The sequence below is a fragment of the Sus scrofa genome, chromosome 13 (genome assembly GCF_000003025.6).
Source record: "Sus scrofa isolate TJ Tabasco breed Duroc chromosome 13, Sscrofa11.1, whole genome shotgun sequence".
Classification (NCBI taxonomy): Eukaryota; Metazoa; Chordata; class Mammalia; order Artiodactyla; family Suidae; genus Sus; species Sus scrofa.
This window is the reverse complement of record NC_010455.5, coordinates 35228871-35242368: the sequence shown is the minus strand read 5'-3', so window position 1 is coordinate 35242368 and position 13498 is coordinate 35228871. Positions and strand designations below refer to the sequence as shown.

At 45.6% G+C, this 13498-nt stretch overlaps 1 protein-coding gene across 7 annotated transcripts in view; it reads left to right on the top strand.

The window, feature by feature from the left end:
- RFT1 (RFT1 homolog) overlaps positions 1-13498 on the top strand; it is a 60963-nt gene that overhangs the window by 15438 nt on the left and 32027 nt on the right. For all 7 annotated transcript variants that reach the window (XR_002337566.1, XR_002337567.1, XR_002337565.1 and 4 more), the window contains exons 6-7: positions 1631-1768; positions 9587-9665. Coding sequence is in view for 1 of the 7 variants with exons in the window: in XM_021068956.1 (XP_020924615.1) it covers positions 1631-1768; positions 9587-9665 (217 nt within the window). In the remaining 6 variants the exon portion in view is untranslated. The remainder of the gene's footprint in view (positions 1-1630; positions 1769-9586; positions 9666-13498) is intronic.

The following is a 13498-nucleotide window of genomic DNA, read 5'->3' as shown; positions in this document are numbered from 1 at the left end:
CAGACACAAACAGCCACCTATTATATGATTCCAGTAATATGTAATGTCCAAAATAGGCAAGTCCATGGAGGCAGAAAGCAGATTAGTGGTTGCCAGGGGATGGGGGGATAAAGAACGGCTGCTTAGTGTGTCCAGAATTTCCTTTCGGAGTGATGAAAAATGTTCTGGAATTAGATAGTGGTGGTGGTTGTACAACGTTGTAAATGTACCAAAAGCCACTGCATTATATGCTTTAAAATGATTAAAAAGTCAGTGTTATATAAATTTTTCCTCAATTAAGAAAGGAGGGAGTCGGGGTCCCATACTGGCTCAGCAGATTAAGAACTCAACTAGTATCCATAAGGATGCAGCTTTGATCCCAGGCCTTGCTCAGTGGGTTAAAATCCAGCGTTGCCGTGAGCTGTGGTGTAGGTCATAGACATGGCTTAGATCTGGCATTGCTGTGGCTGTGGTGTAGGCTGGCAGCTACAGCTCTGACTCAACCCCCGGCCTGGGAACTTCCATATGCTGCAGGCACAGCCCTAAAAAAACCAAAAAAAAAAAAAAAAAAAAAAAAAAAAAAAAAAAAAAAAGATTTGGTGGGGGGGATCATGTAGTTAGGATACTCTGTGTAAAGAGATTGTTTCTATTCCCCAGGCTCTGGTCAGCAGGAAGATGGAAAGAGGCAGGGAAGGGAGCTGGAAGAGGGTGCTTATTGCAGAGGATGTTGGCATCTGGTGGTATGGCACCGCAGTGCTGTTTGTGTCTTAAAGGGCTTGAGGCATGAAAGAGGAGGAGGGTGGGTGCAGGCATGGAGAGGCTTGGAGAGCAGAGGAGCTTACACCTCTACACTCAGACTCCTCTTAGTCCTTGCTCTGTGCCTTTACCACAGGAGCAGCCTTGGTGTTTCCATACTGAAAGTGGGGCCTGGAGGTCCCACTCCTTCTTGAGCTAGTGTGCACTGCTGTTCTTAGGGGGAAGGAGGGAAGGGAGCTTATGAGAGGGGGCTCTTTGGATACTCCTCCCAGCCTGCAAACAAAACCCCAGGCTGCTGCTCCTGGCCTGAAGCCATCAGTCTGTCCCAGTGGGAAGAGGGCGAGGGTGGGGCTCTTATCACCCCTTCCTTCCCCATCCCATAGTAGCTCTTGCCCTGCCTGAGCACCCAGCAGAGAGGAGAGCCAGAAGTTTAGTTCTGCTTTGAAATCATAATGCCACAGGTTTCCAGGGTTCATGGCAAATCCCCAGCCCTAGGTGATGGCCAGATCCCTAAGCTGGGACACAGGGATCCTTGCAGTGTGCCCCCTAGGCAGGAGAGCCGTCCCTTTGGCCAAATACAATCTTCTGAGAACGTATCTGACATTGCTGTGGTGGTGGCACTAGGATGCCCGTCTGTCTGCCTGTCTGCCTGGAAGGACTCCTGTTTCTCCCAGTCAGGTGAAATGTTGTGACTCCTTCCCCAGAGATGCTGCAGTTAAGCTGGTCTTAGTGAATAGTGCTGTTTTGCAGAGGTTGAGGCGTTGCTCAACAGAAAGTACAGTTAATTAAGACAGTTTTATTTCTTGACTGGCCTTTGAGGTGAAATTTATAGGCGTATCTTAATTATGCCTGCATTAAAGCCATGTAATTTAAACCCATTATTTTCTTTTTTCAGCTTTTCTTTACTGCAGTGCTGGTGCTCTGCTATGTTATTTATTTCACAAAGTTACTGGGTTCCCCAGAATCATCCAAAGGCCAAGTTCTTCCTGTCTCCAGAATGACAGATCTCTTACCCAGCATTACGAGAAGTAGAGTAAGTAATATATTTTGTCTCTCATCATTTTAATTTATGTTCCTGGTTATCCTTGAGGGAAAGAAATGACAACTTTATTGGTTACTGTTATAACAGTAAAGATAATTTGATGACTCATATGTATCGAGTGCTTATTATGTGCTCAGCCATTGTTTCTAAATCTCGGCACTATTGACAATTTGGGCCAGATTAACTTTTGCTGTGGGGGCTGTCCTGTGCATTCTAGGATGTTTGGCAGCATTTTTGATCCCACTAGATACCAGTAGCTGCCACCCGCATTTGTAACAACCCCAAATATCTCTGGACACTGTCAAGTGACCCCTGGGAAACAGAATTGCCCCCATTGAGAACCACTCTGCTAGGCCATAGGACAAATGATTTAAATACCTTATTTAATGCTTATAACAACTCTGAGGGGCTGACATTATTTCTGTTTGAGGGTTGAGGAACTAAGGCTTAGCAGCTAAATACCTGCCCAAGATGAGCATCAGAGTGAGGACGGGAGCCTGGCATGGCTTGAATTCCAGCAGAGCACAGGCTTTAACCACTATGCTCACTCTCTCTGTTCAGCTGTGACTCTTGGTTTCTCCCGGGACTGACCCCTGGCACAGACAGTCCACAGTGCTGACAGAGCAGGGATGGCCCCTGTAGAGTTCCTTCGTCTAGTGTCAGCTGGTGTCTTGGGATACCTGCTTCCCCACAGAGATCATTGTGGATTCCAGAGGACGATGCATGGGAGTGAGACATAATTTTCTACTCTACCCTTCAACTCTCTGTCCATTTGACTTTTATCTCCTGACTCTGGTGGGGTCAGTGCTGGTGTCTCCAGCCCAGGAGCTGCACCACACTGCCTCTGTACAGCTGCTCTGACCTGCTCCATCTGGCTGACCCACTTTCCCTTTTTCTTGTGCTTGTTTGCTCGCTGGATGTGGTGCACTTAGTTGGAGTAGGGCTTTTTTTTTTTTTTTTTTTTTTTTTTTTTTTTTTGCTTTTTAGGGCTGCACCTGCGGCATATGGAGGTTCCCTGGCTAGGGGTCCAATCGGAGCTATAGCTATCGGCCTACACCACAGCCACAGCAGTTCGGGACCCAGCTATGTCTGTGACCTACACCACAGCTCACGGCAACTCCAGATCCTTAACCCACTGAGCAGGGCCAGGGATCAAACCTGCAACTTCATGGTTCCTAGTCAGATTCGTTTCTGCTGCACCACAACAGGAACTCCTGGAGTAAGGGCTTTGACTGGACTTCTCCTTACATCTCTTGTGGTTACTTGAAAATGCGGTTTTGGGGACTTAGGTCTCAGAACTTAAAGAATCTTGTTATACAACTTTTCAAGAAAAACTAGATAATATGTAACAAAGCCAGATATGTTCTTATTTGTTAGATGAGAGCTCTCTACTCTGATCCACTCAATCTTACTTTTAGCCTAAATCACCATGACAGTTTTTGGTTACCGTGGTGCCTTATCTGCAGGCTTAGAGGATGAGGACTCTAGATCACTTCTCTTGCCTGGAGCTTCTGCCCCTTGCCCACAGAGCAGGTCTGAGAGTGCAGAAAAGCCCCAGCACTCCCAGGCCCACCTGTACCAAGCCTGGCCAGCTTTTCATACTGGGCCAGTGCCTGCACCCTAGCAGTATTTTGGAAAGGAGCATTTGGGCCATTAATATAAAGAGGAGTTCCCATTGTAGCTCAGCAGGTTAAGAACCCAATGCTGTCTCACTGAGGATGCGGGTTCAATCCCTGGTCTCAGTGGGTTAAGTAAGGATCCAGTGTTGCTGCAAGCTGTGCTGTAGGTTGCAGATGTGGCTTGGATCCGGTATTGTTATGGCTGTGGCATAGGCCAGCAGTTGTAGCTCTGATTTGACCCCTACCCTGGGAACTTCTATATGCTGCAGGTATAGCCTTAAAAAAAAAGTACAGGCAAAGAGAGGGTAAGGAAGAGTCTGACAAGTGTGACTTTAACCCCCTGATGGGATCAGAACTCTGACCTTCAATTTCCTTATCTGTCAAATGGGCATCATAAGAGTACCCCCTCCGAAGGTGGTTGTGGAGTCAGATGAGATGGGACATGTAACGTGCTTAGCACTTACAAGTGGCCATCCATAAGTGACAGCTCATACCATCAGCACCATCTCACTGCTGCTCTAAGAGCATCCTAGCCAGGCAGACACTGCCTGCATTGGTGAGAGCTGAGCTGGTTAATCTGGCCATCTGTCCCAAGAGTTCCCATGCTCATATTGTCAGGGCAGAAGCCTCAACCATGAGAAGGGTGAGTGTATATGTCACACACAGTTTCACAGTTCCTGCTGACAGAGTGCAGCCCCTGCTGGGTGCTCTCTGGGTCAGACACGTAGGAAGGTGGCTGCCATGCCTCAGGGAGCTTCCTTTGCATTTGGAGGCAGTAGATACAGATCAGAAGCCTGCAGGACTCTTACCAGACCTCAGGGTCCTCATTTTTAAGGTGAGATTGTTAGTCTGTAGAACAGCCTGAACCTCTGAAGACTTATAGGATTCTGGGGAGGTGTCTGAACTCTGACAAAGAGCCATTTATAATAAATTTCATTGACTGCATGCTTATTCCGTGCCTGGCATTAGGCTAAGAAGTTTACTTGAACTTCTGTCCTTAATCCTTATAATAACCCTTTAAGATAAACACTATTGCCTCCCATTTTACAGATGAGAAAACTGAGGTTCAGAGGAGTTGTGACTAACCCTGAATCATACAGCTGGCTTTGGACTCATTTCTCTTTAACTTCTGTCTGCCGAATAACCTCAGTTTTTGTGTTTAACCTCTATGCTATGAAATCTTCCAAAAGAAATTGGCTTATTGTCCCCAAATAATTATTTACTTAAAGATTGGAAGGTTCCAGGTAGAACAATTCATAATTCAAGTTCATTTTTTTTTAAAAAAAGAAAAGAAATGAGGCAAATCTGAATGCAGTGGATGACTATACCATCAATGTGCCTTCTTGCCTCTTCAGAGTAGCTTTCTGCATTGGGGACTCCCTCATACAAAACTGGTGAAACAATTCCATTCAAAATTAACTTGACCGGTTTGGGAGATTTCTTTTCACCTCTTGTAGAATTCCATTTTCTTTAAAGATACTTCTTTAGCTTTAAAATAATGACACCTCAAATAATGGCTGCCTTTTATATCTTTTCTATCCTTTTACATTTTTGAGTGATTTAATATGAGAGATGGGCACGTATTCAAGCAAAGCCAAGGAATTTAACACAGCAAGCATGCATTAAGCAGTATGCTGTGTGAAACACTGTACAAGGTTCCCCGCATAGGGTCCCTGCTCTCAGAACTGGCAGCATGATGGCAAGAGAAGTTGTGTGCTCTGCTCACTACACTGTGTGCCTAGTGTTAGCAAGATGGAAGCATGGAGAAAGAACTGATGAATTCCATCTATGAGTATCAAGGAAGGCTTCCTGGAGGTAGCTGCCTTTTTTTTTTTTTTGGTCTTTTTTTTAGGGCTCCACCCACTACATATGGAGGTTCCCAGGCTAGGGGTCTGAACAGAGCTGTAGCTTCTGACCTACACCATAGTCACAGCAACACCAGATCCAAGCTGCCTCTGCGACCTACACCACAGCTCACGGCAACACTGGATCCTTAACCCACTGAGCAAGGCCAGGGATCAAACATGCAACCTCATCGTTCCTAGTTGGATTCGTTTCCACTGTACCATGGCAGGAACTCCTGGAGGGAACTGCTTCTGAGCCAGGCCTTGACACATGAGTGGGTGGAGGTGAATGTGTACATGGGATGGAAATGAGCATTTGTGGCTGTGAGAAGGAAGAGCATTTGCTTAGGCCCTGTTATATGCCCTTCACTGTGTTGGACTTGGGATTGCAGTGGTGACTGGACACTTAAGGTGGCTGGACGTTTGGGCAGGGGAGAAGTGAAGAAACAAAAGGGGAAGGAGGTTATTTGGGCTGCTGAGCTACAGCCAAGTAATGATGTTCTCAGTGCTGTGGAGTGTAATTCAAGGGCAGTGGAGCCTAATGAAAGGTTTTTGAACAGTACCATGATCTAACTGCTTGTGTTGAGGAGCTTCCCATCTGCTACAGATTTATCATGTCTCATTTTGTCTCATTCAGTCCTTATACCAGCTTCAGGAGGTAGGACTTCTTATCCCATTTTGCAGTTGAGAAAACTGAAGCTTAGCAAAATTAAGTGTCTTGACCATGTCCTTCACACTCTGTAAATGAGGAGCTGTAGTTCGATCCCCTGTCTCTGTGCTGGACTCGAAAGCCTGAACCCTACCACAAGGAGGCTGGAAAAGGTTAGAAAAGGTTAGAAGTGAGGAAGAGCACAAGGAGGCAGTACCATGGTGATGAGGACAGTGGGCTGGTGGGTGAAAATGGGACCGTGGACAAAGCCAGGGCAATCGACAGCTCTGGAGTGAGAGGGAGAGGAAGGAGCACCGCTTAGGGTGTGGTGGTGATGGGAGAGCAGGGGGCAAGACCGTGGCCCCAGTGACTCTCATCAATGTGGTAAATATGCATCTGGTTGGACCATTCTGGGTCAGAAGCATTTAGGAAGTGAACGAGTGATTCAGGTTAAAGCACAGTGAGCCCCTGAGCTCCAGTTCCAGACCTTCTCCAGAGGTACTGCCCATCCCCTTTCCCCATCCATACCTCAGTTTCTCCATCAGTACAGGAAGGTAGTGGAATGGCTTGTGCATCAGGGGATCCTGAAGAAATTCACAGCCATGTAGACCAGCTCAGCAGTACCAACTTAGCTCTTGTGGAAGAGACAGCGTCTTTTGACCTTTCCAAATGACAGATCCATTCAGAACAGTAAAAGCCCAAAGAATGTGTTTCATTTTCTAGCACTTAGCAGATGCCTCTGAGAAGAAACCCAGCCTCCTGTCAGACTTCCTACCTCTTATGTCCTTATTGAGCATTTTGGAGTTAGTGAGCAGGGTGGCCATTCCTTCCAAACCATGGGTCTGATTAAATTGGAGGCACTAGGAGAAAGGAATGCTCAAGTATGAGCTTTCAGATCAGATATCCTGTCATGATTTCATTCTCCTAGAGAACTTTTTTTTTTTTTTAAGGAGCTCGGTCACATTTCCAAACCAGTTCACAACCTACTGGCATGTAGGCTTCACAACAGCCTTGTTGGCCCACCATAACTGTTCATTTCCTTTAGAAAGAGCATGGTTACTTTTCAGACCTACCCCACCCCTCAGAGGACCACCTGGCATGGAACGGGCAGTGTGAGAGAGGGAAGATGCTGTGTTCTGGCTCCCCCCAAAGCCAGCTATGGGCAGGATCAGTGTATGAGGATGATATGGTTCACAGTGCCCCCTAGTGGTGTAGGGAGGTCCAGCGCTCTTTGTTCTGGAAAAAGGAAATGTCCAGTTTCCTTCTGACTGGGGAAAATTTGCTCCTGGACTAGAGCTACCCCCGGCATCGGCTCCAGGTCCAGTGATGTGTTGAAGGCAGTGTGGTTTGGGAAGAAGGTTCAGAACTTTCCTCCAAATCTGGCAGAAAGGTTCTGAAACCAAGGGGTGAGAAGATTTGGGGACTGGAAACGACCCTTGCTTTCAAGGGTACTCTAGACTTGCCCTGTCCTAAACGGTACACACCAGCCACATGTGGCTACAGAGCATTTGGAATTGAGATGAGCTGTAAGTGCACTCAATACACACAGGATTTCAAAGAATTAATATAGAAAAATAATGTGGGGAGTTCCCGTCGTGGCGTAGTGGTTAATGAATCCGACTAGGAACCATGAGGTTGCGGGTTCGGTCCCTGCCCTTGCTCAGTGGGTTAACGATCTGGCATTGCCGTGAGCTGTGGTGTAGGTTGCAGATGCGGCTCGGATCCCGCGTTGCTGTGGCTCTGGCGTAGGCCGGTGGCTACAGCTCCGATTCGACCCCTAGCCTGGGAACCTCCATATGCCGCGGGAGCGGCCCAAGAAATAGCAACAATAACAACAACAACAATAACAAAAAGACAAAAAAGACAAAAAAAAAAAAAAAGAAAAAGAATGTGAAATTCTTCCAGTATTTCTTTTCATGTTACAATGATAATATTTGAGGTTAAATCAAGTATATTAAAATTAATGTTACCCGAAGTTCCCGTCGTGGCTCAGTGGTTAACGAATCCGACTAGGAACCATGAGGTTGCAGGTTCGATCCCTGGCCTTGCTCAGTGGGTTAAGGATCCAGCGTTGCTGTGAGCTGTGGTGTAGGTTGCAGATGCGGCTCGGATCCCACATTGCTATGACTCTGTCATAGGCTGGGCGGCTATAGCTCCGATTCGACCCCTAACCTGGGAACTTCCATGTGCCCCAGGAGCGGCCCAAGAAATGGCAAAAAAGAAGAAAAAATTAAATTAAATTAATTTTACCTGTTTCTTTTTACTGTTCATTGTAGGCTGCTAGAAAATTTAAAATTATGTATGTGGCCTGATTATATTTCTACTGAATAGCATTGCTCTGAACAGATGGGCTTTGGGCCAAGAGCAGGGGCCCATGTGACTAGGACAGGTTCCAGGCCTGGCCTTGGACCACCTTCCATAGGTAAAGTCGACCTTTTGGAGAGGTGGGATGAGCTTGGCCCAGTGATTCATTCTTTCCTCCTAAAGAACCCCCTGAAATCACATCTTTCAAAAGTCATCACTGAGTTAATAAGAATATTTCAAAATGCAAGTATCCTGAGATTAAGAACCTAACACCTGGAGTTCCCTTTGTGGCTCAGCGGTTAATGAACCTGACCAGGAAACGTGAGGTTGCGGGTTCGATCCCTGGCCTCGCTCTCAGTGGGTTAAGGATCTGGCGTTGCTGTGAGCAGTGGTATAGGTCGCAGATGCAGCTGGGATCTGATGTTGCTGTGGCTGTGGTGTAGGCCAGCAGCTGCAGCTCTGATTCGCCCCCTAGCCTGGGAACCTCTGTATGCCGTGAGTGTGGCCCTAAAAAGCAAAAAGCAAAAAAAAAAACCAAAAAACAAAAAAACAAAAACTAACACCTAAACTGAATATTCTGGAATCCCAGGATGCCTTCATGATCGAGGAGTGGCTCCTAGAAGGAGCTGGGGAGGAAGTAGAAAAGCAGTCATGTCCAGCTAGCTGCCCTACTCCTGCATTTTATAGTCAGCTCTCTGGCTTTGAGGCCACCTGTCTCTTACAGTGTGACCTCTGCCCTTCCTAAGCATTTGCTTCCTTCTTACTCTCCTTGTCCTTAGGAAATGGGGAGTTGGTACTCCCCCTGGGAGTTTTAGAAGAACCATATCAGAATTTTTATTTTGTTTTCTTTCTTTCTTCTGTCCAACCACATCCAATTCTGTGTGGTTTAACTGACCTGGATAGCCTTACTTTCTTATGAAATAAATGAGCACAGCTCATATACTTTGTGAAAAGGGACCCTGGATGGCTAAACAGAGCATTAAGATATGAAATTCATTGAGCAGAATTTGCCCTGCAGCAGGGAATGCTTCAGACGTCTTTTTTTTTTTTAAAGAAAGAACTGCGCTGTGTGTGTTCGATGTGGTCAGCTTACTCTGGGCAGCAGCAAGGGGACAGCATAATTCTGTAGGGGGTCTCAGGGAATGAATCTTGTGCAGGCCCCTTATAGGGAGTCTCTTCCACCTAGAGACTCTGTCTTCATGTTTAGAAATGGAAATTCTTTGCCAGTATTTATTGGATGCCTTCTGTGTGCTCAGCTTAGCAGTAAATGAAAAACTAGCGGGGACTGTCCAAATTGGGATTTAGGGACCAAACTGAGTTGGCCTCTCATGTAGCATGATTGTCTTCTTAGACTTGCAATACCTGGGAGTTTTTGTTTTGTTCTTTCTTCTAGGCTTTTGTAAATTGGGAAGAGGCTAAATTGACTTGGAGTTTTTTCAAACAGTCTTTCTTGAAACAGATTTTGACAGAAGGTAAGTCAGAGGTTGCTCTGAGCAGTCAGGAAACCATAGTCTAAACCAGGGGATTCAGACCACACTGTCTAGAGCCCCCCCCAGAGCAGAGGACACTCAGAACTACAAACTTTTAAATAAGTAGACGGAAACTTACTTAGTTTGATACATAAGTTGCCTTTGTTTGTTTGTTTATTTGCTTTTTAGGGCCGCACCCGAGACAAATGGAAGTTCCCATGCTAGGGGTTGAATCAGCGCTATAGCCACTGGCCTACGCCGCAGCCACAACAATGTGGGATCTGAGCCACGTCTGCAACCTATGCCACAGCTGACAGCAACGCCAGATCCTTAACCCACTGAGCAAGGCCAGGGATCAAACCCACATCCTCATGAATACCTGTCTGATTCGTTTCCCTGCACCACAATGGGAACTCCTAAATTGTCTAATTTAAATCTCTCCACAGCCTTGTAAGGAACATATTGTGCTGGAATTCTCTTGTGGCACAGTGGGTTAACTGGCCTTGTCACTGCAGCAACTTGGGTCACTGCTATGACACGGGTTCGATCCGTGGCCTGGAAATTTCCACATGCCATGGGCACGGCCAAAAAAAAAAAAGATATCATCCCCATTTATTATGGATGAGGAAACAGGGTCAGTAAGGTTACATAACTTCTGTGGGACAGCTACAGAAATGAGGAACCAACTTAATTTGACTCTAACTCCAGAATCTCATGTTATATTATTTTTAAAATGTGTTATATAAGTATTCTATCAATTATAGAAGGTTTGGAATATATAGAAAACTATCTATACTCTTATTATCCTAACTTTGTATACACTTTCTTCTTTCTTTGAACTTTTTAAAGAACCTGGAATTTCAGAATTCCCATGGCACATCAGGTTAAGGATCCGGTATTGTCACTGTAGTGGCCCAGGTCACTGCTTTGGTGCAGATTTGATCCCTGACCCAGGAACTTCCACATCTCTCGGGCATGGCAAAAAAAAAAAAAAAAGAAAGAAAGAAAGAAAAAGAATCGGGTTTTCATCATTTTTCTTTTGTTTTATTTATTTTATTTTACTTTATATTAAAATTTATTTATTTTGACCACACCCCATGGCATGTGGAAGTTCCCAGGTCAGGGATTGAACCCACGCCTCTTCAGTGACCCAAGCTGCTGCAGCCAGCTTTTTAATCCACAGTGGGAACTCCCATTTTATTTTCTTAAACAATGTGATTCCCCATGGAATAGTTTGGTCAGCCTTCCAGCTTCTCAAAGCTTTCCAGTTCAGCACTGACAGAGCTCTTAATGCAGAGGGCCATCAAGAAGTGAAAGTCCATCTAGTTTTTCTGTGATATGTATTGATTTATTTACACCAGGCTTTAATTCACAGGATGAAATTGGAGACAGCTATAAACTGCCAAACGTCATAGTTTCTCTCTATATATAAATTGTATATGTCTATACATCTATATATTGATTACTGAGCATATTTTTAAATCCTTTCCAAATTTATCTTTTAACTATGAAAATAGTATAATCCAATTACAAAATTTTGGAAAGTAGGAAAAAATTTCCTGTAATTCTAGCATTGTAATACAACCATCATTATTTTACTGTTTTTCTTTTTCCCACCTTCTTTTTTTTTTTTTTTTTTTCTTTTTTTTGCCTCACATACGGAGGAGTTTCCAGCCCAGGGATCAGATCCATGCTGCTCTTTGGACCCATGCAGCAGTTGCTGCAGTGCCTGATCCTTTAACCCACTGTGCTGAGCCAGGGATTAAACCTACGTCCTGGTGCTACAGAGACACTGCTGATCCCATTGCACCACAGCGGGAACTCCTTTTCTGCCTTCTCCATTCATTATACTTCCAAAGGGAAGTAACTCCCCCCAGGCCTCACTTTTCTTATCTGTGAGTTAAGGATGAGGACCAGCAGGCATTGAGTGCTCTCTGAGCTTTAAGAATGCATGTTTCTAGCCTTGCGCCCACATCATTGGCATTATGAAAGTGAGACTGTTCACGGGACTTCTGGAGGAACTAAGGGTCACAAGGCTTTGGAGAGCTGAATGAAGGTGCTTTAAGTTTCTTGAGAGTAGGGAGTGTGCAATTCCCCACTGTCTCCCAGGCACCCTGCTGGGGCTGGCACACGATATCGGTTCAGCAAGTGTTTGTTGATAAAGAAAGGTAACTATAGTGAAGTTGTATATTGTTATAGTTCACATTATTATTAGACCAGGCAGATAAAGGGAGGGAGTTTAGGGAAGGGTAGTTGTTTAAATACACTTTTTTCCCTCCTGAAGTTCAAAGGGCAGTTTGAATGAGTTGAAAAATGGATCCTGTTCAAACAGAGTCGCTCCTGAGTTGGTTGTCTGAACTGCAGTGGCTAAATGTCTGTTTGCAGTGGCAGGTGTGCCACACACTTGAGCCTCCCCAGCTGGGTCTGCTCCATGGTTGGGCCATTCTGGCCTGGATGTGAAATAAGGAAGGGGCTTGATGAGGAAGCCTAGATTCTTTTTTTTTTTTTTTTGGCTGCACCTACCACATATGGAAGTTCCCGGGCTAGGGGTAGGGGTTGAATTAGAGCTGCAGCTGCCAGCTTATACCACCCCCACAGCTACACTGAATCCAAGAGGCATCTGCAACCTACCCCATAGCTTGAGACAATGCCGGATCCTTAACCCACTGAGCGAGGCCAGGAATCGAACCCTCATCCTAACAGACACTATGTCAGGTTCTTAACCCACTGAGCCACAACAGGAACTCCTGAAAACTAGATTATTTTTTATCTAAAACTACAGCTCTAGAAAAGTTGAAATCATTTATTGTCATAGCAAAAATATGTGTGTATACATATGTATACATATATACACACACACACTGTTACCTTCTGCTCCCACATTCCCTGGACACTATGCTGAGAATACATAGATGAACGAGGACCAGGCCACATCCTCAAGGAACTCATTCTCCTCAGAGATTCAGGCATTTTAGTGGTTAACTCTAACACAGGGTTGTGGGAGCTATACTTGAAAACGTCAGCTATTTGACATCTCTTGAGTGCTTGCTCATTTCCTGGAGCTCTGCTAGGCAGCCAGGGAACATGGAGATGACATGGTTCCTGCCCTCAGGGAGCTCACAGAACGCAGGAGGGAGAGGCCAGTTGTGTCAGAACCCAAGGAGGTCCCTGTGGAAAAGCCATTGCAGGAGGTGAGAATATCAATAGCTGAGACTGGGAGTACTGGCCCAGCCTGATTTAGAGCACTGGAGGGCTAAAACCTCTCTGTAGGGTGTATCAGTGGATGACAATGTGATGGTGGGAGGTAGGGGTGGGGTTGGTGAACGGAGGCCAGAAAAGGTGGCGTGGGGTGCAGTTTATAAAAGACCTCAAAAGCACTTGGGGCCTCAAGGCACTTGGACTTTTTGCAAATGCTACAGAGCCATTTCAAGGTGAAAAGGCCAGGATGGACTTAAGATCTCTATTTACAAAAGCTATAACTGTTAGAGGTGAGGTTGGATCAGAGGAGAGCAGAAAAATTGATGGGAGCTAGTGCAGTCCTGTGGGCTGGTGCCTAGGAGGACCTGCAAAGGTCCCTGCCACAAATGCAGTAGTTGGGAGATTGTAGGGAGGCAAGGACCACAGAGGGACTTGAAGGAAATACCATTGCTTCTCATCTTAATTTTGCTTTCTGGCAAGGTGCAAGGAGGTGAGAATTCGCTCTTCAGGGCTGCAGGCGGTGCTTGGCCTCCATAGCGGTCAGTGCTATCCACTCATGGATAATAAGAACATTCATGGAAGCTGGGGTGGGGAGTAGGGCTCTGGGTTGATGTCTTCACCTTAAAGGCATTAGGTTT